At 38.9% G+C, this 24527-nt stretch overlaps 3 protein-coding genes across 3 annotated transcripts; all 3 read right to left on the minus strand.

Moving 5' to 3' along the window:
- Positions 1-8600: 8600 nt before the first annotated feature.
- LOC142528436 (uncharacterized) lies at positions 8601-10798 on the minus strand. Its single transcript, XM_075633485.1, has 3 exons — positions 10025-10798; positions 9711-9970; positions 8601-9276 (listed from the first exon to the last, which is right to left on the minus strand). Exons 1-3 carry the CDS (start codon positions 10796-10798, stop codon positions 8601-8603), a joined length of 1710 nt encoding a protein of 569 aa, XP_075489600.1.
- An 850-nt stretch (positions 10799-11648) lies between these two features.
- LOC142528437 (uncharacterized) lies at positions 11649-13703 on the minus strand. The gene has a single exon (XM_075633486.1). The coding sequence runs from the start codon at positions 13701-13703 to the stop codon at positions 11649-11651; it is 2055 nt and encodes a 684-aa protein (XP_075489601.1).
- Positions 13704-15364: 1661 nt separating this feature from the next.
- LOC142529298 (G-type lectin S-receptor-like serine/threonine-protein kinase SD3-1) lies at positions 15365-18242 on the minus strand. Its single transcript, XM_075634801.1, has one exon. It carries the CDS (start codon positions 17925-17927, stop codon positions 15528-15530), a length of 2400 nt encoding a protein of 799 aa, XP_075490916.1. The 5' UTR covers positions 17928-18242; the 3' UTR covers positions 15365-15527.
- Positions 18243-24527: the final 6285 nt, after the last annotated feature.

Consider the following 24527-nt stretch of genomic DNA (forward strand, 5'->3'; position numbering starts at 1 on the left):
CTTGCCATGCCAAATGATGAGGCTCGTGTAACCATCATTATTTGACGATGAAAGCGATGAAGAAATGGAAGATGATAGTTATACTGTCGAAGTGCTCGAGATTGAGAAAGAAGATTGGCGTCAGACGTTTGTTGATTACCTGAAGTACGAAAAGCTACCAAGAGACCCACGTCATAGGATAGACATTCGACGACGTGCAGCTTGTTTTATCTACTTCAAGGGTACCTTGTATAGATGTTCATTTGATGGAGTATTCTTACGTTGTTTAGGAGACGAAGAAGCCACCCAAGCCGTCGAGGAAGTCCATTCCGAAATTTGCGGTGCTCATCAGTCAGGCCCAAAGTTACATTTTCGGATAAAAAGAATGGGTTATTACTGGCCAACAATGGTGAGAGATTGCATGGATTATGTACAAAGATGCCAAGCCTGTCAGTACCATGCAAATTTCATTCACCAGCCGCCTGAGCCACTACATCCTACAGTAGCCTCTTGGCCGTTTGATGCATGGAGCTTAGACGTAGTAGGGCCCATGACTAAGTCATCTGCTGGACATTTGTATATCTTAGCGGCAACAGACTATTTTTCTAAATGGGCTGAAGCAGTGCCTCTCAAAGAAGTGAAAAAAGAAAATGTAGCAAATTTTATCCGCACCCACATTATCTACCACTACGGGATTCCTCGATATATGATCACAGATAATGGAAAGCCCTTTTGCAATAGTTTAATTGACAAACTTTGTGAGAAGTTCGGTTTTAAACAAAGAAAGTCTTCCATGTATTACGTTGCTGCTAATGGCCTAGCTGAAGCTTTCAACAAGACATTATGCAATCTGTTGAAAAAGATAACTTCTAAATCAAAAATGGACTGGCATGAGAGAATTGGAGAGGCGTTATGGGCATACAGGACTACTTATAGAACGCCTACTCAAGCGACGCCTTATGCATTAGTGTATGGTGTGGAAGCTGTCGTCCCCCTTGAACAACAAATTCCGTCACTGAGAATGGTCGTGCAAGAAGGCTTGACAGAAGAAGAGAATGTGGGTCTGCGCCTTGAGGAATTGGAAGCTCTCGATGAGAAAAGACTTGAAGCGCAACAAAGACTTGAGTGTTATCAAGCCCGTCTCTCTCGGGCATTCAACAAGAAAGTACGATCACGCTCATTCCAAGTAGGTGATTTAGTGCTCGTAGTGAGAAGACCTATTATCACCACCCATCGAACTGGGAACAAATTCACATCCAAATGGGATGGACCGTATGTTGTCAAAGAAGTATATACCAATGGTGCATACAAGCTAGTGGATGAACATGATTTAAGAATCGGCCCCATAAACGGGAAATTCTTGAAACGTTACTATGCTTACAAAAAAAAAGATATCAAAAAAAATAAAAAAATAAAAAAAAGGATATAAAAAAATCAAAAAAAAAAAAAACTCCTGGCCCGCATGAGTATAAACTGTGCACGGCACCCCCCTCAAAACAAATTACCATATTTTTTTGAACTACGTTATGACTTGATCCCTCTGTTGGGTACGTAGGCAACTTAGATATTTTCTAAGTACAGTCTCATTAATTTGTTGTTTTCTTTTCACATGGAATAACAAATTTATTTAATATATTCAGTGAAAAGTAAGCACGAAAAAAAAAACAGAGACAAATAAATTTCTAAGCGTTTTCAAAATAATGCTCATCGCATAAAGCAGCAAGGAAATAGAATGTCTTAATCAAATGCTAAACAAAAAGATTGAACTTCTTCAGATCTTCTTTGGCAGCTTCTAGACGGGTCTTCGACGCGTTCAAATTCTCAATAGCTTCGTCATCCAATGGTGAGATGTCTCCAATCCCAATGATCTCTGCTTCAATCATATGAACCTCTTCTCGAGCACTGGAAAACAATCGTTGTTGTCTCTTCAAGGAAGAAGATAGAAGTTTTTTTCGCTTCTTTAAATCACCAAGCTCCTTAATAGTGCGCTCCAAATCATCCTGAGTGGATTTGACTTGGCTTGCCTCTTTGATCTCTTTGTCTTGGCTTTATCAAGACGATCTTTGGCTTCACTTAATTGTTGTGCAAGAGCCTCCTTAGCAGCCTCTTCGGAAGATCTCGACCAAGCTTCACCAAAAGCAGCAGCTTTGTCAAAAAGAGATCCTAACAACTCTTCCAAACCAGAAAAATCAAAACCATTGAGGCTCTTCATTGTACCAAGCACCAGGAACACGTCGTCTTTGAGAGAAGAAATGCAATCAATTGATGTGTTTGTTATCTTCTCGCAAAGGTCCATCCACAATCTCTGAAGGAAGTTCCTTTTGATGATCAAATAAAAATTTTCCTCCGTCAAACACAGCAAGTGCGACAGGTTTAGAAACGATGCTGGGAATTGTTGAAATAGAACTCTTCTTGGATGTTGTGTCATCAGCTGAAAGGATTGCAACTGATTTTTGACTATCTTGCGAACCTCGAATATCATCGTTCAACAATTTGTGCTCCAACTAAAAAAAAATATAAAAAAAATGCAGAGTTAGAAAATATTTCATGAAGACTATTATGCTAAAATAAGATAAGGAATTGAGCACACCTCTCCCACAAAGCTTCCCGTGTGTTGTGGGTCCCTAGTTGCACAGTCGATATTAATGATCTTTTGATTTGAGGGGTCAGAGTCCTTTTTGGTTCTTTTCCAATGGCAGTCCGCGTTGCTACTCTCACTGTCTTCAAGATTTTTCCTCTTGTCAGATTCAGGAAGCTCAATGGCACGAACATTGTATTCTTTAAGAAATGTATTTGAGGGCATATGTAGAGGAGCCTCCCCAAGAAAGTCATCCCCATTATCACACGCATTGCCTCCTTGCGAGTTTTCATATGAGACAGTGAGAGACAAAATATTTTTTTCCAAGTAATTCCCATGAACATGTAGCCCACCATTTCTTGTACTCATCATAGCAAAATTTCTTCGCATTTGGGGGTATAGAAGGAAATCGCACCTTAGACATGGAGTTGGATAAAATACACAAACGCCAATAAAGAAGTCCATCCTCCAAAGAAGCTATGCGAATATCTCGAGTAAGAACCCCGGGTATTGTTTGGTAAAATCCGAACTGACGACTAAAGCGGTGAGGACTATAAGGCTCAATGATAAAATGACCTCCTTGACGAAAAGACAGATAACTGGAACGGATAGTAATTAAATAATTCTGCTCAAATTCCTCTGCGTTTCCATTATCGAGATACAAAAAGTCTTTATTTCTAGTGATCATGGTGCAGGTCCAAGAAACAAAATATCATTTCTGAATTTTCTTGCGAGCTTCACTTGGATCATAGTATTTTGCACCCCTTTTTCCGGAAAAGCTCGCCATTTTGGGGCTGCGCACTCCTTGCCAAACTTGAAAATGCGTCTTAAAATAATGTGCAAGCCAGCCATAGATAAAGTGGACGGGAAAAGTCGAATAAACATGGGATGGCTTTGAAGAACCGACAATTTTATTGAGACCTCTGTAGATGCTCGTCAACGTCGGAACAGCGAGGCCCACTTTACGACCATTGGCCATAATGCTTGCTATTTTGAAAGTACTCGGACGGATTGTGTTAGCATCATCAAGGGGAAGGATGAATGCACATAACCAACAAGATAAATATGCTGCCAAGTAGGTCTCATCTATTGAGTTATCTTTGATACCAAGCTTCGAAAATATAACCTTCTCTGCGATGGACCAGCCTTCATGCACATTGAGGTCACCAAAGGGGTTATGCGTAGACTTGGGGCGCGCGCACTGTCTTTTTATCTTTACGTGGAGGGGGAGAATGATACCGTAAAGACTTTTTGAACCAAAATCTAACCCACTGGTCGATGGTCACAAAAGGATGTGGTTCGCCTTTTGAACTCCCGCGAAGTAGGTGATAAGCATGAAACAAGTAGTTGCAAGAACGAGGAAAAATTATACTGCCCGCTTCATCAATGCCGGTAAGCTCTTTGGCACTAGGAACAACTTCGTCATACAAATGCCCGGTGATAGGGAGACTCGATAAAGAATGTAAATCCCACAAAGATATAGAAAGCTCCCCAAGTGAAGTCAACAGAGTGTTGTTTACTGGACACCATGCCTCGCAAAACGCCTTCATGATATTTGTGTTTCGATCATACGTGAACAATGAAACATACACTGGATCATATATTTGCGCCGCTCGAAGCCTGTGATCACACCGACTAAGAATGTCTTTGGTCCACTCCCAATAGCCTTTAATATAATGAAACTTGCCAGTGAATTGAAGTGTATCATCCCACGTCGCCTTGCCTTCAATGATCCGACGCCCCAATGACGGTAAAGGAATATGCTCTTTTGATTGTTGATGGTGAGTTGCTCGTAAAGTCCAAACTTTAGAAGTTTTGTTGAAGAGAGTCTCGATGGACCACCCATCGGTGTAAAGTGGGTTTGTCAACCGTGGCCATGACTTTGCATAACGACCAGCTACGGGCTCATCGACGACCAAGATAGTGCCCTTTTCTTCGGATTGACTCTCGTCGTCAAGTATCACCAAACGTTGAATGCCGGAAGAAGTTGATATATCTTTGAAGAAGACCATTGTGTTGCATAACACAAGAAAAACGAGAAATCAAAGAAAAATCAAATACTGACAAGGAAATCTGTTCGGAAACAAAAAACCGAGAACGATGCTAATTCATGCAATGTATTTCTTACGATATGCAACAAATGTCTTCGAACAAGAAATAAAAATCCGAGTAAAAGTTGTTGTTAATTACATTCTTCACCAACCTTCAATGTGCTGAAACCCGAACTCAAGATTTAAGGTGTGAAAGAACCAAGTGCATGTACAACAACTACCTGTCATTCATAAGCACGATTAAAGATTTCTCGTATCTTTCCAAATCTTCTGGATACTTATGATAATCAAGCTATGTTAATCAAGCTATGATTAAAGGTTAACGCAAGGAAACTTTTCGGAAATAAGATGGCATGCAAGTAAACTTACGTGCCATTCAAAAACAAAAGCATGTGGCAAAATACATGAGACCAAGTAACCCTCCACCACCATGGTGTACGTGTCAAGTGTGGTGTAAAATCAATTCACATCTTATTTAATATTTGAACACTGCACTTTGTTTAAAACCCATGGCTTGCAAACTAGAGGCAATACCCATGCTACTCGTGAAAAGAAAAGAAACGGCAGTGGCAAGAAAATCTAAGGCATAAACAATCGAAAAGGGTGAGAAAGTGTACCTGTGCTTTGATCGAGAGAGGAAGATTTACGTATTAGTGCTTCTACCTTTTATAGTTGAAGATGGTGCATGCAAATAACAAAAAATTCCCATCTTTCGCTTGCTCGAGAAAGAAGGAAAGAAAATCTATGTGACAAAAATTATGGAAAAGTTGCAAATTTGGAATAAGAATTTGTACGAAAAGAAGAAGGATGAGATTTACTTCCTAATATAGAAATAAAAAGGGAGAAGAAAAGAGCGGAAGTCAAAGAGAAAGGATGAAATTAAAAAGAAGACCGAAGAAAGGAAATAAAAAAAAAGGATGGCAAAGAGAAATATGGAAATAAAGTCAAGCAAGAAAAATGGTCGGATTTATCTCAGATATCTAAACTTATGCAACTTCAACAAAGAAATTCTCGTTACTTGTTCACTCAAAAAAAATCAATTCGTGAATAAGTCCCGAAGGGGCATTTGTAGACAATTAATTTTGTTGACCATAAAATTATGACAATTACAAAATAATATTAAATATCAAACAGAATTCTATTTATTGGGATATTACATTCCTACAAAAAATAAATAGTTAATTGATATTTTAATATATTTTGTGAGCAAATCAAGATTGCAAATCTTATACTAAAGAGAATAGAATACTATCATTTTAGTATTAAAATCCAATCTTGCATAAGATGGAAAAGAATACTAATATTTTTAGTATTTGAAATCAAATATTATGGTTAATGGAAAGAAATCACCAAATCAATCATGAGGGGCCAATCAAATTACGACACCTCATCAAATGAAAATGGAAAGAATTTGCATCCTTCGACTATAAATAGAGAGGCGGAGGGTCAAGAAAAAAACAACACAGAAGGGAAAAAAGTAGAGAAGAATTCAAGACGTAAATTCTCTCAACTCAAGCTCTTCAAACTCAAGAAGATCAACGAAGTTCAAGGTGTTCTTCCTCAAATTCATCCAAATTCAAAAGAATCTTGTTCTTCATCAAATTGAATATCAACAAGTTCAAAGCACGATTCAAGGCGTTCATCACGTTCTTCTCAAATTTTGAAATTTAATTCAATATCAAGGTTTTGACCCATTGAATTAACGTTACCGAAAAATCAAATCACCTTCCACGAAAAACAAATATTCAAGAAATTCAAATTATACCAGAGATCATCATTAAATAAATAAAATGCTTATCTAGTTTTATCTCTGTTCTTTACTTTGCTACGAGGATTTTAGTCAGTTGATGCATATATCCTGAATTGAATAACCGACAAAGCCGACTGACTTCAGTCGAAGATAAATAACGAATAAACGACAAACCGAAATACTGGGACCTCCTATATCCCGGGCTTAGAATAAGTTGTCGGGGCTTCATATCGTCCGGGCTTAGAATAAGGTGCCGGGGCTTCATATCTCCCGGGCTCAGAATAAGATGCCGGGGCTTCATATCGCCCGGTCTTAGAATAAGATGCTGGGGCTTTATATCACCCGGGCTTAGATTTTTCGTCGGTTAGGGTTCTCGGGTAGTTCACGGGGTGTCATTATGGCGTATGCTTTTAGCATTTATATTACTGAAAGTCGTTTTATATTCCGAGAACTCGATAAGTCTGACACATTGATATTCGTGTACGTCCTTTCATCTGTTCGGCTCAACTTCCAAAATTAATCATGGATCGTTCACGTGTTCATAGATCAACGGTTGTGATTAGCTCCCCCCTCCTGAGTAAATGAGAAGGCGTTTTGATTGGTTTGAGACCTTTCGACTTCCTCGATATTAAATGTTACCTGTCTATAAATAAGACGATAGAAATGAAATGTGAATATCAGTCCAATATGTCGAGTTCAAGTGATTCCACTGCTTGCAGTAGTACGCACGTTCAAGTAACAAGCGAAATACGTCCTCATCTGGAGGATTTGAAGAGAACTATTGAAGAGTACATCTGGGTAAAGTTCATGTCTACCTGGTACAAGATTCAAGATCTCAACAACACGCACCAAAATGGTTTGGCTTTTAATCGTGCACAAAGAGCAGTAGCGAGGAAATATAAGCGAGAGTTTGAAGTAGATGCTTATACATTCCTACGAGCGAGTGGCCCAAGCAGCGAAGAGGGCCAATGAACATGCCACCTCTGCCCGTGAGATGCATGCCAAACTTCAAGAGGAGGTGGGCCGCTTGAATGAGCTTCATGAGCACGTTCTGGCCCGGGAGAGGGCTGTTTGGCAGCAAAAAATGGACTTGACCCGGGCAGAACTAGCTGAGACCCGGGCAGAGGCGCATGCGGCCAGAGAAGAAGCAGAGTCCTCCCGGGTCCGAGCCGAGGACTTCCAGGCTGCTGTGACCCTCATAAAGAATGCCCAGGCCGAGCAAATGTCAAATTTTTTGAGGTACCCGGAGTTTAAGAAGATGGTGGCTGATAAAGCTTTTCCGTACTTCGAACAAGGCTTCAACAAGTGCCTGGAGCAGTTTGAAGAGTCAGGTTTGGTCCCAGCTGACCGGGAGGACTTCCCAGATCTGGAGAAGGCAGTTGCATCCCTACCGGATGATGAAGAAATAAACAAGAAACCAGACGGGCAAAATCCTTAGTTTTGTCTTGTTGTTGTTTTTTTTTTTTTGCACCTTGTAAATTTTTCCCGTATTAATGAAAATATTTCGCCTTATCTTCCTTGCCTTTGGTATCTGTTAAAATATTTGCCAAGTGTCATAGAACCTCTACTCCTGATACCCTTGCAGATTTTAATCAAACTTTATCAAGCACTTTGAAATGTGAGGCTTGATCCATTAAACAACTGTCTTTAATAAATAGTTAAGATGCGAATCTCTCGATTTAATATAGGACCAGGGTGCGGATCCTTGGGTCAGGGTAGGGGTCCTTGGACTTTGTAGGTAACCAGGGTGCGGGTCCCTGGGACAGGGTACGGGTCCCTAGACTTAGTAGATGACCGGGGTGCGGATCCCCGAGCCAAGGTACGGGTCCTTGGACTTTGTAGGTAACCAGGGTGCGGGTCCCTGGACTTAGTAGATGACCGGGGTGCAGGTCCCCGGGCCAAGGTACGGGTCCTTGGACTTTGTAAGTAACCAGGGTGCGGGTCCCTGGGCCAGGGTACGGGTCCCTGGACTTAGTAGATGACCGGGGTGCGGGTCTCCGGACCAAGGTACGGGTCCTTGGACTTTGTAAGTAACCAGGGTGCGGGTCCCTGGGCCATGGTACGGGTCCCTAGACTTAGGATATAACCGGGGTACGGGTCCTCCGGGTCAGGGTACGGGTCCCTGGACTTAGTAAATGACCAGGGTGCGAGTCCCTGGGCCAGGGTACGGGTCCCTGGACTTTAGTAGACATTTCCTGGGAACAATTCCTTCATTTGATGAAGAAACAAAAGATACGTGCTTTTAAACATAATATTTCTTTAAATGAAAGGCATTCCATGGCCTCTTAAGAACATGTCCTTGGGAATTTTCGAGATAATAAGCTGCACCCGATCTGACTCTTCGAGCTATTTTGAAGGGTCCCTCCCACTTTGCTTCCAATTTCCCTACATCACCCACTGGTTTGACCTTCTTCATGACCAGGTCCCCTACTTGAATATCTCGTGATCGAACATGCTTATTGTAAGATTTCATCACCCGGCTACGATAAGCTTCCATTCGAATGGCTGCCCGGTCTCTTCTTTCTTCAACTAAATCAAGTTCAATGGCCCAGGACTGATCATTGTTGCTTGGATATGATTCTATCCGGGTAGAAGGTTGCCCAATCTCCACAGGTAAGACTGCTTCTAAACCATAAACTAGGCTGTAGGGAGTTTCCCGAGTAGACGATCGTGGTGTAGTCCGATATGCCCATAATACACTCGGTAGTTCTTCAACCCAATCTTTACCTTTTTCATGGAGCCGAGCTTTTAATGCTTGCACAATGATCCTATTAGTCACCTCAGTCTGGACATTAGCTTGGGGGTATGCTACTGAGGTGAAGGACTGAAGAATCTTCATTTCTTGACACCAGGAGGTGATTTTCTTTCCCTGGAATTGCCTTCCATTATCTGAAATTAATTTTCTCGGGATACCATATCTGCAAACGATGTTTTTCCAAAGAAATTTCATGACTTCATCCTCAGTAATCTTGGCTAATGGCTCGGCCTCTACCCACTTGGAGAAATAATCCACAACAACAAGAAGGAATTTTTTCTGTGCCCGGGCTATGGGGAAGGGACCCACATTATCTAAACCCATTGGTCAAAAGGGCATGATGCGGAGATTGGTTGCATACTAGCAGCTGGGCGATGATGAAAATTGGAGTGGTGTTGACAACCCTGGCACTTTTGAACAAGTCGGGCAGCATCCTGATTCATTTGGGGCCATCAGAATCCGGCCAAGATAGCTTTTCGAGACAGATGATATGATCGCCTGTATAAAACATCATTCAAGAGGACAAACCGCGGAGCTTGTTTTTTAATCTTTGTGGCTCGGGCCCGATCTTCTGTGAGTCTGCCATGGACTATATACTCAATGATAGAAGTCATCCACGAGCTTTTCTGGACTGGGGGTATTTCATCAGTAGAGAGCACAAGTCGGGTAAAACAGCGAACTTCCCGGGTACTTATTTCTGTCATGGAAGCAGCCAATTTGGCTAAGGTGTCAGCTTCTACATTTTCTTCCCGGGGAATTTGCTCGATACTCCAGTCGGTCAGAGACGCTGCCCGGGCAGTGATGAGCCCTAAATATTTGAGCATTTTCTCGTTCTTGGCCTCATATGTTCCCTTTACCTGCTATGTAACCAACTGAGAGTCAGAATAAATAATGACCCGAGAAGCACCGACCTCCCGGGCAGCCTGCAACCCTGCCAAAACAGCCTTATACTCTGCTTCGTTATTGGTGACCCTGGAATCAATCCTCAAAGCCAGCTTGATTTTCTCTTCTGATGGGGAAACCAAGACCACCCCCACTCCACATCCTGATAAATTTGATGCACCATCAACAAACACCCTCCAGACCTCTTCTTCTACTGGTTGAATCATTTCTATTAAAAAATCTGTCAATGCCTGGGCTTTTATAGCAGCTCGGGGTTTGTATTCAATGTCATACTCCCCGAGTTCCACAGTCCATTTAACCATTCTTCCGGAGGCCTCGGCATGGGTCATGAACCTCCCGAGTGGGGAATTAGTGAGGACCACAATGAGATGTGAGAGAAAATAAGGCATCAACTTCCGAGCAGTCATTACCAGGGCCAATGCTATTTTTTCCAACTCACTGTATTTTAATTTTGCTCCTCGAAGGGCGTGACTGACATAATATATCGGTTTCTGATCAGCTCTTTCTTCTCGGACAAGCACAGAACTAACAGCAAATTCAGTGGCGGAGAGGTAGACCCATAATTTTTCCCCGGGCTCGGGCTTGCCCAGAATAGGCAATTCAGCCAGATGTTTCTTTAAGTCTTGAAAAGTCTGTTCACATTTGTCGTCCCAGCCAAATTTTTGCGCTTTTCTCAGGACTTGGAAAAATGGATAACTCCGATGAGCAGATCGGGACAGGGCAGCAATTCTCCCGGTTAATTTTTGCACATCTCGCACAGATTGGGGAGAAGGCATGTCCATTATTGCTTTGATTTTTTCGGGGTTGACTTCGATTCCCCTGTCAGTTACCAAAAACCCAAGAATTTACCGCTTCTGACCCCGAACACACATTTTCCCGGGTTGAGCTTTATTCCGTGTTGCTTCAAAGTGGTGAAAGTTTCAGCTAGATCATCAATAAAGTGGGAGACTTCCCGGGTCTTGATTAGAATGTCATCCACATACACCTCAATATTCCGACCTATTTGCTTTTGGAAGACAATATTCATCAGGCGTTGGTATGTAGCCCCTGCATTCTTCAATCCAAAAGTCATAAAAACGTAGCAGAAGGTGCCCCCGGAGGTGATAAAACTGGCTTTATCTTGATCTTCCAGAGCTAAGGGGATTTGGTGATACCCCCGATATGCATCCAGAAAGCTTAATAACTCGCATCCAGAAGTGGAATCTACCAGCTGATCAATCCGGGTGAGTGGATAGCAGTCCTTGGGGCAGGCTTTATTCAAGTCCCTGAAATCAACACACATTCTCCACTTCCTAGTGGACTTTGGGACGAGGACCACATTTGATAGCCATGTAGGGAATTGGACTTCCCTGATATGCCCGGCCTTTAGCAATTCTCCCACTTGCTCTTCAATTACTTTATCTTTTTCAGGGCCGAAATGCCTTCTCTTTTTTGCTTCACGGGCCGGGATCCTGCGAGGATATTCAATTTATGTTCGGCCACTTGGGGCCAGATCCCGGCTAGTTCCTGTTGAGACCAGGCAAAAACACTAATGTTAGTTTTTAAACATTGCAAGAGATTTATCCGGGTGGACGTGGTGATCTCTCGGGCCACCCGGATATGCTTTCCTGGCTCAATTTCCACCACTTCCTGCTATTCTTCAACGAAAAAATGCACTTCTCTCTCCTTGGCCCCTTCCTCTAGACATTCCTTCTCCTTCCCTTCCCTCCTTGCCTTCTTCTGGTCTACCCGGACGGTCTCCCCATAACACCTTCGAGAAGAGGGTTGATCTCCCTTGACTTCCCCGACCTGTCCTCGAACTGGAAATTTAATTTTCTGGTGATAAGTGGAGGCCACAGCTCTCATCTCATTCATAGCTGGCCTCCCCAATATGATATTATATGAGGACGGGGCATCCACCACGGTAAAAACAGTCATCACAGTCTTCCTCAAGTCTCCATTGCCCAGGGTCAGGGGCATGGTGATTTCCCCATCGGGGTACACAGCATGACCAGCAAAGCCAAACAAGACAGTCTCAACCGCCTCTAATTGATACTCATGTAAATTCATCTGGACCAATGCTTCCTTAAAGATGACATTGACAGAGCTGCCATTGTAAACGAATACCCTCAACACATCATAGTTAGCCACTCGGGCCTGGATGACAAGAGCGTCATTGTGGGGTAGACTAACTCCTCTGAGGTCTTCTGGTCCAAAGCTTATGACTGGCTCGTCTCTCCTCCTCCAATCAACCTCCAAACACTCCCTCCTGCTCCTTGCTTTCCGGGCCCGGGTGGAATCACCATCTGTGGACCCTCCCGAAATCATTTTTATTACTCCCCGGCTCGGGGAAGGGTCCTTCTTTTCTGTTTGTCTGCTTCTCTCTTCCCGAGAACTCGCCTCCTCCCTTCTGCTTCCGCTCGGGACGCTTGTTGACTTTTGAGAAATATTTGGTCTGGGACGTCTAGACAACCAGGGTGGCTGTCTAGACTTATCTCGAGGAGGATGGGATGCTGGCATAGAACGCCTACTGGATTCCTTCCTTAGGGTTCGGCATTCATTAGTGTTGTGAGAACACTCTTTATGAAGGGTGCAGTACCTTCTTGATTCTAGTCTTGGTGCCCTCGCCGCTGGACTGGGAAGCGGGGCTATATCCGAGCTGCATTCTTGAATCTCTCGGTCTCGGGCAATTCTCAAAGGTACGTGAGAGAAATGCCCCGGACCACTTTTCTTGGCAGTTCTTTCTTCAGACCTGACAGCTCGGTCTCCTCTTGACCTCTTCAAAGCTTCTCTTTTCTGGTTTTGCGCTTCTTCCATATTAATGTATTTCTCTGTCCGGGACAAGAGATCTTCGAAGTTCCCGGGCAATTTCTTGGTTAGGGATCGGAAAAAATCCCCTTCCCATAGTCCTTGCATGAATGCGGTGGTTTTTGTCTCGGGTGCACAGGCTGGCACATCTAGGGCCACCCGGTTGAATCTTTTGATATATGCCCTCAGAGTTTCATCTTGTCCTTGCTTCACTTCGAACAAGCTGAAAGCAGTTTTCTTATACTTCTTGCTGCTGCTAAATTGATGCAAGAATACTTTTTGGAAGTCTTCAAAGCAATGAATGCTTTGTGGCGCCAATCCTTCAAACCATCTTTGTGCAGAGTCGACCAGGGTGGTTAGGAACACTTTGCACTTAATTTGGTCCCCATAGCAATGCAACATGGCCATGTTTTCGAAGCGAGCAAGGTGCTCCTCGGGATCAGAACTCCCATCATAGTCCTTTATTTTGGCTGACCTAAAGTGCCCGGGTAGTGGTTCCCTGACAATGGTATCAGAGAATGGGCAACATTTGACAACTTGAGCATTGCTTTTAGAACCAACCTGTCCCTCCAATACTTTTACTTTCTTCCTCAACTCCTCTAATTCTTCCGCAACAGTGGGAGATTTAGAACCTGCACTTGACTCCCTCTCCTCCTCCCTTCTCTCTTCCTCCTGCGGTTGCTCATGTTGCTGCTCGGGATGACTGGAATGATGAGTGGTGGCCTTCTCTGCCATGGCTGTCTTAACAGCCTCAGTGATAATTTTATTCAACTTCTCGGGAGTTAAATGAATGGTGGGCTGAGGACCATTAGGGGGAGGGCCACCTGCACCAGAAAGACGAGTATTGTTCTCCTCCTGGACTCGAGAAGTATCTTGGTTTGCTATTCTAGTAGGAGCCATATCAACCCCTTAGAACTCAGATTTTTCCACAGACGGCGCCAATGATGCAACCCGGGCGAAAGGGATGAGTCGGGTCGGGTACTCAGCCGGATTTGCAATCAAATTATTAAAAGAAAATATGAGTTGGGCGTTTGGATTGAACTTCCTCCTGGAGAGATCCGAGAGATCTGCGAACAAAAAAGTAACCACGTGAATGGGCGCCGGAGGGGTGTCCGGCGTAACCACTCCGATGCTTAAGTCAGCAGAGTACTCAAGCAGTAAAACCAATGTAGCCAAGTGATGGCTGTGAAATTGGTGTGGGACAATAAATGAGTATTTAATGTGTGTATTCAATATCTGAATAGAATATAAATGCAAGTAAAGAACCTGGTATTTATAGTAGAGGATGTAATGATGACCTCGTTCTTCGTGTGTGAGTATTAATTATAGTAGGGTGGCTGATTATACCCTATTGTTCTGACATGTCAAATCGCATAGTAGTCACGTCCAGCCTACTTGATTTTACCAACCACTTGCATTGATGTCAGAGATAGGTCGACTACATACATTCTGTTTATCGGCGGCATTAAATGCGTCCCTCATATCGAGGTGACCGAGTATAATATTTCTCGGATAATTATATAAGAGCTCGGGCATTCCACGTCTCGGGGAAGTCATGTCCCGGGTGATCCAATGGCCCGGCCTGTTGACTGACTGCCCACTTCATGATTTCTCTAAGTTGTATTCTCCTCGTCCCGGGCAGTTCTATGACTCGGGACGTTAATCCAGATTGTCATGCTGCCGGCCCGAGAGCATTTCATCCCGGGCCCAGGCACCATCCATGGGTATGCTCCATGGCCCGGGTAATCCCAGGACCTATCTATGACCCAGGACATCCCGAGGTATCAATTATGATCATTGAAACATTGGATGAACAACTATGTGTGTCTCAAAAAAAAAAAATTGTGGCAAAAAAAATCAAGAAGAAAGAATGACATTGTACTGTCGAATGTCCCATTACCAAAATGTGAATTTTGTCAACAAATCACAAAATAATAATAATAATAATAATAATACAAGTGTTCAGATCATCTATGACCATAAAAGTACAAATATTGAGACTGAATACGATAAGAAAATATTTGTATTCTCTAAAAAAAATATGACAAAAAGTAGAGTGGTAAAATTTTAAAGAGAAATAAAATCATACCTTTTTTTTAAGTGACATGAATGATTAACATTGATTGTAAATTATGTAATCATAATTTTCATTTATTAGATTAACTAATTTTATTTCAAATCAAATTGCTTCGACGAAGTGCATTGTTTGGTTTTCATTATTATTAAATGGAGAGTGGGTTTCAGGGGTTTTTTTTTTCTTTCATCTGTTTCATCTTTCTCCTGATGGAAGAAGTGTTTATCATATGTTGGGTGACGCAAAATGTCGCATATTTGCTAGTTGGAAAGGGAATCTAAAGACATTTTAGCAATCCATTTCATGAAAATTTGCGCTCGTTTTGGATTCGAGGGTAAAACAAACATATCGAGATCCATCAATGAACCAAAACGTATGGGATCAATTAAAGTTGCATGTAAAGCAGCCAAACACTGCGGGATATGCATATGTTTAGCAAAGAAATTTACATTCCGAGTGTTAGCCAGAGCATGAATGAGATTTCATGTTGCATGAGAAAGAACATTTAGATAATAAGGCCAGATGAAGATTCGATACACTCTAAAGTTCTATTATCTGAAAAGTTACAACTCTTCAAAGAGCTTAAAGCACCATCCCTTTGATAAAATGGTAGAGATTTGGAGCTGGACACAGTTAGAATTTACTCCCTACTAACAGCATTCTCTCAACTCATCTCTCTCAACTTCAGTTTCAATCGTATCATCATGCCTAAAAGTAAAATTTGATGGTGGGCGATCGACCGACAAAGTTCCTTCAAGCACCTTAACCACTTCACCTATTGAAGGTCTCAAAAATGGTTGGCTTTGGATGCACCAGAACGAAATTCTAGTAATCCTTTCTATAGTTTGCATACTATCATCTCCCACTAATTTACAATCTTGATCAACTTGGTGAAGTATTTGCTGCATATTTTCTCCCGGGACATCTCTCTTGCAAGTGACGAGCTGTAAGAAAATTTTTCCGAGCATGTATATATCTCTCTCTGATGGAGATTCTGTTGTAGAAACTTCTTGCTTTTTGAGGAAGTTTTGAAGTCCAAAATCTGTTACTTTTGGGACCAAGTTTTCATCTAGCAAGATATTTTCAAGCTTCAAATTGCCATGTGTTATGCATATTTGACACTCCGTGTGCAGATAAGCTATGGCCCGAGCCACCCCAAGAGCGATATCAAGTCTTTGTCGCCAAATCAGTTGGCTATCGCACTTCTCTTTTGGGCTAAAAAGCCACTTGTCCAAAGAACCATTTAGAATATGCTCATATAGTAAAATTTTGTTTGATGGTTCAAAACAGAAGCCTTTAATCGATGCAAGATTTCGGTGATGCGTCCCACTCAGTATAGAAACAGCAACTCGAAATTCCTTCTCTGATACAACCACATCCTCCAAAACTTTGGCAACTACAGGAGTTCTGTTTGGAAGCACACCTTGAAAAACAGAAGTTCCAAGTTGAATGGCAAAATTCTTTGTGAGTTCCTTAATTTCCTCAAATGATAATCTGATCAGCATGCTGTAATGTGCGTTCATTCGAGCATCCTTTCCAAAGGATATCCTTGTTTTCAGCTTAATCTCTCGTCTCCGGTAAAGGACCAAGAAAACTAGAACCTGGATACCTAAAATTACAGATATTGTCAGCAAAACTATCAGTGCTATAACTTCAATTAACTTTTTACGGCTTCCCATCCTCTCACTGAGTTCATTTGAATCTGAATTACTAAGCTGGTTCACACCCTGAGTCGCAACCGCCTGTGGAATGGAACACACTTTCAAGAATGACACAGCTGGGGTATTGGGAGTCTTGTACCCACTAATAAAACTCGTCCTCTTGATCGTGCATAAACCAGAACCATTGTTTATTGAAGTTGCAGCTATACAAGAAGTGTCGTTCGAGCAATATTCTTTGCAAGCCGTCTCACTTAACAACATATCAACATCGTGTGGTGGATAAAGACCATAAAGAAATGTTTGTTTCATCACCAACATGCTGGAGTGCATCCTACAATTCCCCAGATCCACCATTTTCTTGCACCCCAAACCACTTGAATCACCGATAGAACCCCCGATTCCCCATTCTAAAGAATCAGAATACAGACAATCACAAACCGGACTTGAAGAATTATACCCACAAACACTATATAAGCCACAAGAACCAAAAACTTTGCACTGATCTTGGACAGCTTGCCACACTACTTTCCATGCATGATTCACATTGTCCCACGAGTAAATTCTCAAATTTCCATCCCGATCAATCCTAAGGTGTCTCAGAGTAATCAGTGAATCTCCGTAATCCCTAGCTGACACAGACCAGATGACCTTGCCACCCTCATCATATAGACCTAAAACGCCATTTGAATCAAATCTTGATTCCTTGGCAACCACAAAGGAGCCAAAGTGACTCCTCCAATATGTCACATTGTGCTCCCAAACAAGTGCAAGTGCACCAGACTGACTAATCACCAAATTATAGTAGCTAGAAATTGATCTAGTAGAAGACGCTCTAAGATTTTGAGGATAAGAAAGTGATTGTCCAGGAAGTAAAGTGTTTGTGGGACTACTGAAACTGTCCCAAATCACTTCATCTTTACTCCCCAAAAGAACCAAGTTTCCATTGTCTAAAAGACTAGTTTTTTGAACACCAAAACCAGAGGTATTACTACTCCACAGAATAATATTGCTGGGATTGTTAATCAATACTAGTCTCCCATCCATGTCAAGCCTGAGTGTAGAATTAACAGAAACACTAAGGCCCCCGCCAACAGTCCAAACAGGGAGGTCTGAAGCTTTATCCTCAAAGTTATACCTAATGCCAACCACAAATTCATCATCACCACCACCATCTATCTCCAAGAAACCAAATGCAAAAACTCCATTTTCAGACACCCAATTCTTATTTCTATCAAAGGCATTAACCTCGAAACCGAGAGGCAAGGATACTAAAGCAAATTCATCTGAAAATATACCCGAAATAACAGAACACAAGAACAAGAGCACAAGAGGAACACAACATTTTCCACAACTCTTACCATGTAATAGAATAACCCAGGAACCACACATTTCAACCGCCAAGAACAGTTGAAGGAAAGGGTGCGCTCACAAATATGTCTACAGTATGGAGTAGGATTGAATATGAGTAAAATTATACTGTTAAAGATATAGAAAGTGAGCGAGAATATGCAAAACTTTGTGGGTAATGGCCTTTTTCATGAGAGAGGGAGGAGAAAGGTTGAGAAAAATTGAATCTTGAAACAAAACCTATAATAATGGAAGGTGAGAAAGTGTGAGAGAAAAACAAGATTAAAATCTTTGATGTGAGAGAACCAAGATTCTCACTCAGTGGGCTGAGTTTGCTCCCACTGAAAACAGTCAACACTGCTAATGAGATATTTCTCTACTTTTCACGTGACCTTTATTTCTTGGATTCGAGCAAGTCCATCGGCATGCTCCGAATTAAAAATGATTTCTTTTCTCATGCAAATACACAAGAATTAAGGCATCATTACAGGTGGATTATCATGTGTCGACGCATGTTATAATTAATCGTCCTCTGCAAATAAGATCACATGAGAAAGAAAAGGACAACTGCACGTTGGAGGGTAAGAATTAATTGTTGGGACCAATTTTCTAAATTGTCCAAAATGAGCAACTCGATTACTGTACTGGAAGTCTGTACTGTGACTATGCGAGTGGAAATGTGGAACTATAAGATTAAATTGTCGTCTATAATTTATGGATCTTTCAAGAAAGTCCCCACCCCACATCGATATTTAAGATTCAAATTCAAATTCATATTCAGATGCTTTGAGGAGGAAACTACTAGAAATTAATTAAATCGTAGTAAAAATATTGAAAATCAGATACCATATTAGTATAATTCTTGTAAATTTGTGATAAGATTATAATAATGTAACCAATGTTTAATAAGATATTTTAACATGTACAACATTACCCTATACGTAAATATGTGATTATGAAATTGTCAATGCATTCCATCTACTTCGTGTGACAAGTGGATCCAGCAGTTTTGATAGCCCGCAACCTACCACTTGCCCCGACCCGTCATTTGGATGTTGGAGATTTAACGAATTAAATTTACTAATCATGTGATTGAATCCATATATCACAATAGATCAATAATTCATGTCGAATTATCAGAAAATATAAGTAACAGTAAACGCGTACCAGTATCCATTGATTGATCTAGCGTTGAAGTTATGAATCTTCCAAGACAACATAGAATCGATCATCTTATTCTTGTTTTAGAAAGGGAGAATAAGAGAGATCTATAATATGTGTGTCATATATATTCTATATAATTCTTTTTGCCTCGTGGACCATAACCTTATATAACCTTAGCAATCTTCGATCCATCATAAAAGATTTAATTGATCTAGGTTTCTACACATAAGGTAGATCATACCAATTTATTTAATACTTTGAAAACTCATATTTAATTAGATCACCTTATTGAGTCTTTCATTAGATAGATTGTCCATCTACTATTAATAAAATTATGTGAGTCCACAAAATAATTCCAACAATCTACCACTTGGGCCACATAAGTTATTTGTATATTGTACATGCAAAAATTAGATTAAGCTCTTGTTATCTAAACCAAAATATTCCTTAACAATCTAGTCTGTCAATTACTAGACCCATGAATGATCACAATATTAGCATAATTAATAAAATAGATCAAGTATAGATGTGTAACATAGAAATACTTAAATATGATCCAAAAATAAAACCTGAATTTTCAACTGGTCCTCCTAATGATTCAAAGAGTCCAATAACAAACTTTCAATCAATGCTAAATCGCAATGAAAGTCATCACTTTATTTCAGAGTAATTCAAATAAATCTTAGTCTGTACAGAAACTTAAATCATGTCAGATGACACAATGCTCAAACCGAATACAAACTCTCACTGTATATGGATATCATCTATATAGACAACACTAATGTGTCGTATGCCCATATAGATCTTTGGTTGCCAAAAACCCATGACAAACGCATCCGCAATTATAGAATTCGCAATAACATGCTCAATTGACACACAATCACTCTGAATTATTTCTTTCCAACTAGAAACTTAGTATCAATATATTTTGACTTTGACAAGCTTCAATTGTTATTTAAATATAATATAGCGGCTTTATTATCATAATTGATCCTTAATGGTCTCTTAGACCAATGATTAATGCCGGTGATAAAACTCTGCAACTTTACTCAGAGCCCAAATATCCAACTATTTCAAATATTAGATCTCTGATGTGTGAGCATAAAATTATTAGTTCACTATATATACCACATAAAATATCCAACCATTTCCAACGGCCTTCTCTATAAATCTGAGTGAGATTATCACCTGATAAAATTTATACTACCATATATGTGAACATAAACATCAATATATTATTTTTAATGTTGACTTTTCAATTTACACACTCTCACTAAAGTTAGCATATAAAATTAATTTGCGTTTAATTTCATGATTACATGCACACATACTATCGATATTATTTAAAATATTGATGTTCAATTTATAAAGTTTATCAATCAAGGAACCAATTACAAATACTATTTGAATTTCGAAAAATTGAAAAGTTTCATTACAAGATGGATAAAGAAAAAAACTTGATTTGTCCAAACATGAGACTAAAATCAAACCGCGTAAAAAAAAGTCCAACAAAATTATTCCAAATTCAAATACTAGGGAGTAAAAAAAAAGTTTCTTAAATAAAGTTTTTAAAACACCAACAATTTTATTACCATTTTCCATAAGATATGTCTTTTCACCATCAGTATGCAACCGACTCTTTATGTAACCCTTTCTTTGCAAGTCAATTGGCATATTTGGGACAATCCTTCTTCACATGCCCATCAGTACTTTTGCAAAAGAAACAAGTGATCACTTTATCTTGTTTCTGTTGCTCTATATGTTGTGATGTCCAAGAGTTTCCTTCCTTATTGATTCATTTCCTTTTCTTATTGATGCAATTACCTTGATAGTTAGATATCAGATGAGAACTTTCAATCATATCTTATTTCAATCTCTCTTTCTCCTGAACGCACTGCGCAATAAGCTCATTCAAAGTCCACTTTTCCTTTTTGGTATTATAACTTATTTTAAATTGATTAAATTGTGCAGACTGAGAGATCAATACTAAATACATGAGTATGTCTTCCGACAATTCTAACTTGAATGTTTTTAGTCGAGTCACAAGATTTGACATTTCCATTATATAATCTCTTATGTTCCCTTTCTCTTTATATCGTATTGAGACAAGTTTAGTCAGAGTAGTACTTGTCTCGACCTTTTCGTTTGTCTGGAAACGATATGCTATTTGAGTAAGGAACTTTTTGACATCATTTTCTTCAGGAATTATACCACTTATAGTATATGGAATTGAATGTTTTATAATCATCAGACTCATGAACTGATCAAAAGTGCGAGGCGATCTTCCCTTAGCGCATACCCAAATCCATGCAGTCAAGCACTATAATAATATTCTCTTTTCATTTCTAGAAGTTTGAACCATTAAATATTTGAATATTAGATATAGAAGATGCATGCTATAACAAAATTATAAAAACACACAATAAATTATAGTTCATTCATACGTTTAATTTAATAAATCACAAAAATATATGCATGCAGGTTCTATGCCCATAAAAAATATCTAGCAAAACATTGATATTTAGTCGTTGAACAAAAATAACAATTTTTAAGTGGTACACTTAAATACCATTGTTATTAAATTTTGATAATAAATCCTACCAACAATATGCCTTACTTTGAACCGACGATTGTATGCATAGATAAATCCAAAATTAACACATATTTAGTACCACATATTGTGTTAAAATTTGATCAGAAAATGACCTTTCTTTGGGCATATCATTTTCCTCATAAATTTAACACAATCTAATATTATATAATGTGTCTACAATCTGACACGAAAATATTAATTTTCATTTGGGTCGATTAATTTTTCGCATAGTTTTAATATGTTTTAAGATTATATAATTATGTACTTATAATCTGGCTGAAAAATAACATTCGTTTGGGCATATTCTTTTTCGCATATATATAAATGCACCAGAAGAATATATTTTGTACCCAAATCTGGGCAGAAAATAATTTATCTTTTGGCCGATTATTTTTCGCATAGATCTAGATGCACTTTAAAATCATCTATTGTGTTCACAATTTCGCCAAAAATAGTCTTTCTTTGAACTGGATATTTTTTCATAAATTAAAACACAAATTATTTTGAACTTTAACAATATCTACATATCTCAAAAATCAATTTATTAACATTTAATTTAAATTTAACTAAATTTGAGACACAAGATATTAATTTTACTTAAAATTTTCACAATAAAATTTAATTTACATTAATTGGACCAAATAAAAAATAGAAACCAAATATGCAAAAATAAATATTTGTACATTGTAATTATTCATCCACAAATATTTTATTGAAATAAACAAATGCAATAAGATAATGAATAATTACATATTAATTTTTTTTCATGGAATTAAATTTTAAAATGATCGAATTTTATTCTACAAATCAGAATTGCGGAAGTTAAAATTTAATGAAATGTCAAAATTCTGAATTTCAAATCTTGTTTAAAATTAGACAATCGAATAAGGCTTGAATTCAACCAAAAAAAATTCTACAAATTCGAAAAACCCTAGCCCTACAATAAATATGCCGCTAGCTACCGCTTCTGTCGCCTGAAATCCGACCAACCATCGGAAAAAGATGGCCCATAAGATGGCGACCATTGCTGCACTGTCATCGGCCACCTTAGACCGGAATATGGCCAGCATTAAATCGCGCATGATCTCGGGATTTAGGTAGAAAACGCGTAAATCGCGTATGATCTCGCGATTTAGGTAGAAAACGCGACAAAATTTGATCGGTATAAAAGCTTCTACGTAAATTGATGAAGGGTTATGGAGCACCTGAGTGTGGCAAAAAAAACCTAAACATTCGCCGACGAAAAGTGGCCAGAGGACGTCCGATTTGCCCTAAATCTGGTAGCTCTATCCCTAATTCGAAAAAAATTCGAATTTCTAGGTTTTTTTAAATTGAAAATAAATTGAAATTTTGGATATAAACTATGAAAATATTAGATAAAAAAAACGTGAATTTATTCAGATCCAAGATTTCAGAAAACTTATAAAAACCAGATCTGAATCTAAAATTTATATTATAGACTTGAAAATTGCATCAAATCGGAGAATAAAACATAATTTTTAGTTTCGATCAATCAAAAAATAAAATTATCATAATTCAACACGAGCGTGGCTCTGATATCAATTGTTAGAGATTTAATAGATTTAAATCTACAAATCATGTTATATAATCCATATATAAAAACAGCCCAATGATTCGTGTTGAATTATCAAAAAATATAATAACAGTAAACGTGTACTAGAATTCATTGATTGATCTAGTGTTGGAGAGAGATCTAAAATATATGTGCCGTATATTCTATGTTATTCTATGTGCCTCAGGGACCATAACTTTATATAACTTTAGCAGTTTTCGACCCATCATAGAAGACTTAATTGAGCTGACTTTCTTCATGTAAAGTAGATCATATCAATTTATTTAATATCTTGAAAACTCATAGTTAATTAGATCATCTTATTTAATATTTTATTAGATAATTTGTCTATCTCCAGTTAATTAAATTATGTGAGCTCATAAAATAATTCCAACATTGGACATGTTCTCAACTAAACTCAGATATTTTATTTAGGAAGTCGGGTTGGCTCAACGAAAGTAACGTGTTTTGATAGCTCTATAAATGGAGTTCATATTTAAAAATTGGAAGAGAAAGGAAATTAAAGTTCACTTGAGTTGTTTAAATTTATCTTATACTTTTAATAATTTTTTAAATTTCCATGAATTATCCGTTATTTTAACCATTAAAATTAGTTTTTTTTTTAATTTTAAAAAAAGGTCTAAAAATTTACCAGTATTATAAGCTTCTTCAGATGTTAAATTAAATAAATAAAGGACACATGTCATGTAAAAACTAGCCATGATAGTTTAAATTTGAAATGGAAAGTATTCTCTCTATTTTGAAATTAAATAGCGATGGCGGTAAGAAAACAAAAACTTGGGTTAGATAAATAAACAAATAATTAATTCAAATGAAAAAGAATGGTTGTTGTTGTTTTTGTTTTATATATTACATATCCTATTATCTTTAGTGGTTGTGTGGTTCGGGGGGACTAGAACAGTGTGGCCCCCCACTCTTTGAGATTTGTGCATAAAACTTGATGGGAATTTGTGTTCTTTGTTATATAATCAGAGTAATTATAGACCGGGCTTGTAGCCCAATGGTTTTATTCGTTAGATTAACTGGCTCTCTTTTCTGGGTTCGATCTCCTTCCCGCGTGTGTTGTAATAAATAAAAAAATAGGAGTAATTAGAAGTTGTAAAACAAATACAAATAATATAATATTAAAAATATATGATGTAGGGGCTCAATACTTGGAAGTTTTGGATTATGTGGAATTGGGATAATTAAATGAAATCCCTACAAAATCAAATTATTTTAACGGTAAATTTCCAAAAAATACATCTGTCAATGTTTCAATTAAAATTCAGTACTCAGCCATAATATTTTA

This window comes from Primulina tabacum, chromosome 16 (assembly GCF_025594145.1).
Source record: "Primulina tabacum isolate GXHZ01 chromosome 16, ASM2559414v2, whole genome shotgun sequence".
Classification (NCBI taxonomy): Eukaryota; Viridiplantae; Streptophyta; class Magnoliopsida; order Lamiales; family Gesneriaceae; genus Primulina; species Primulina tabacum.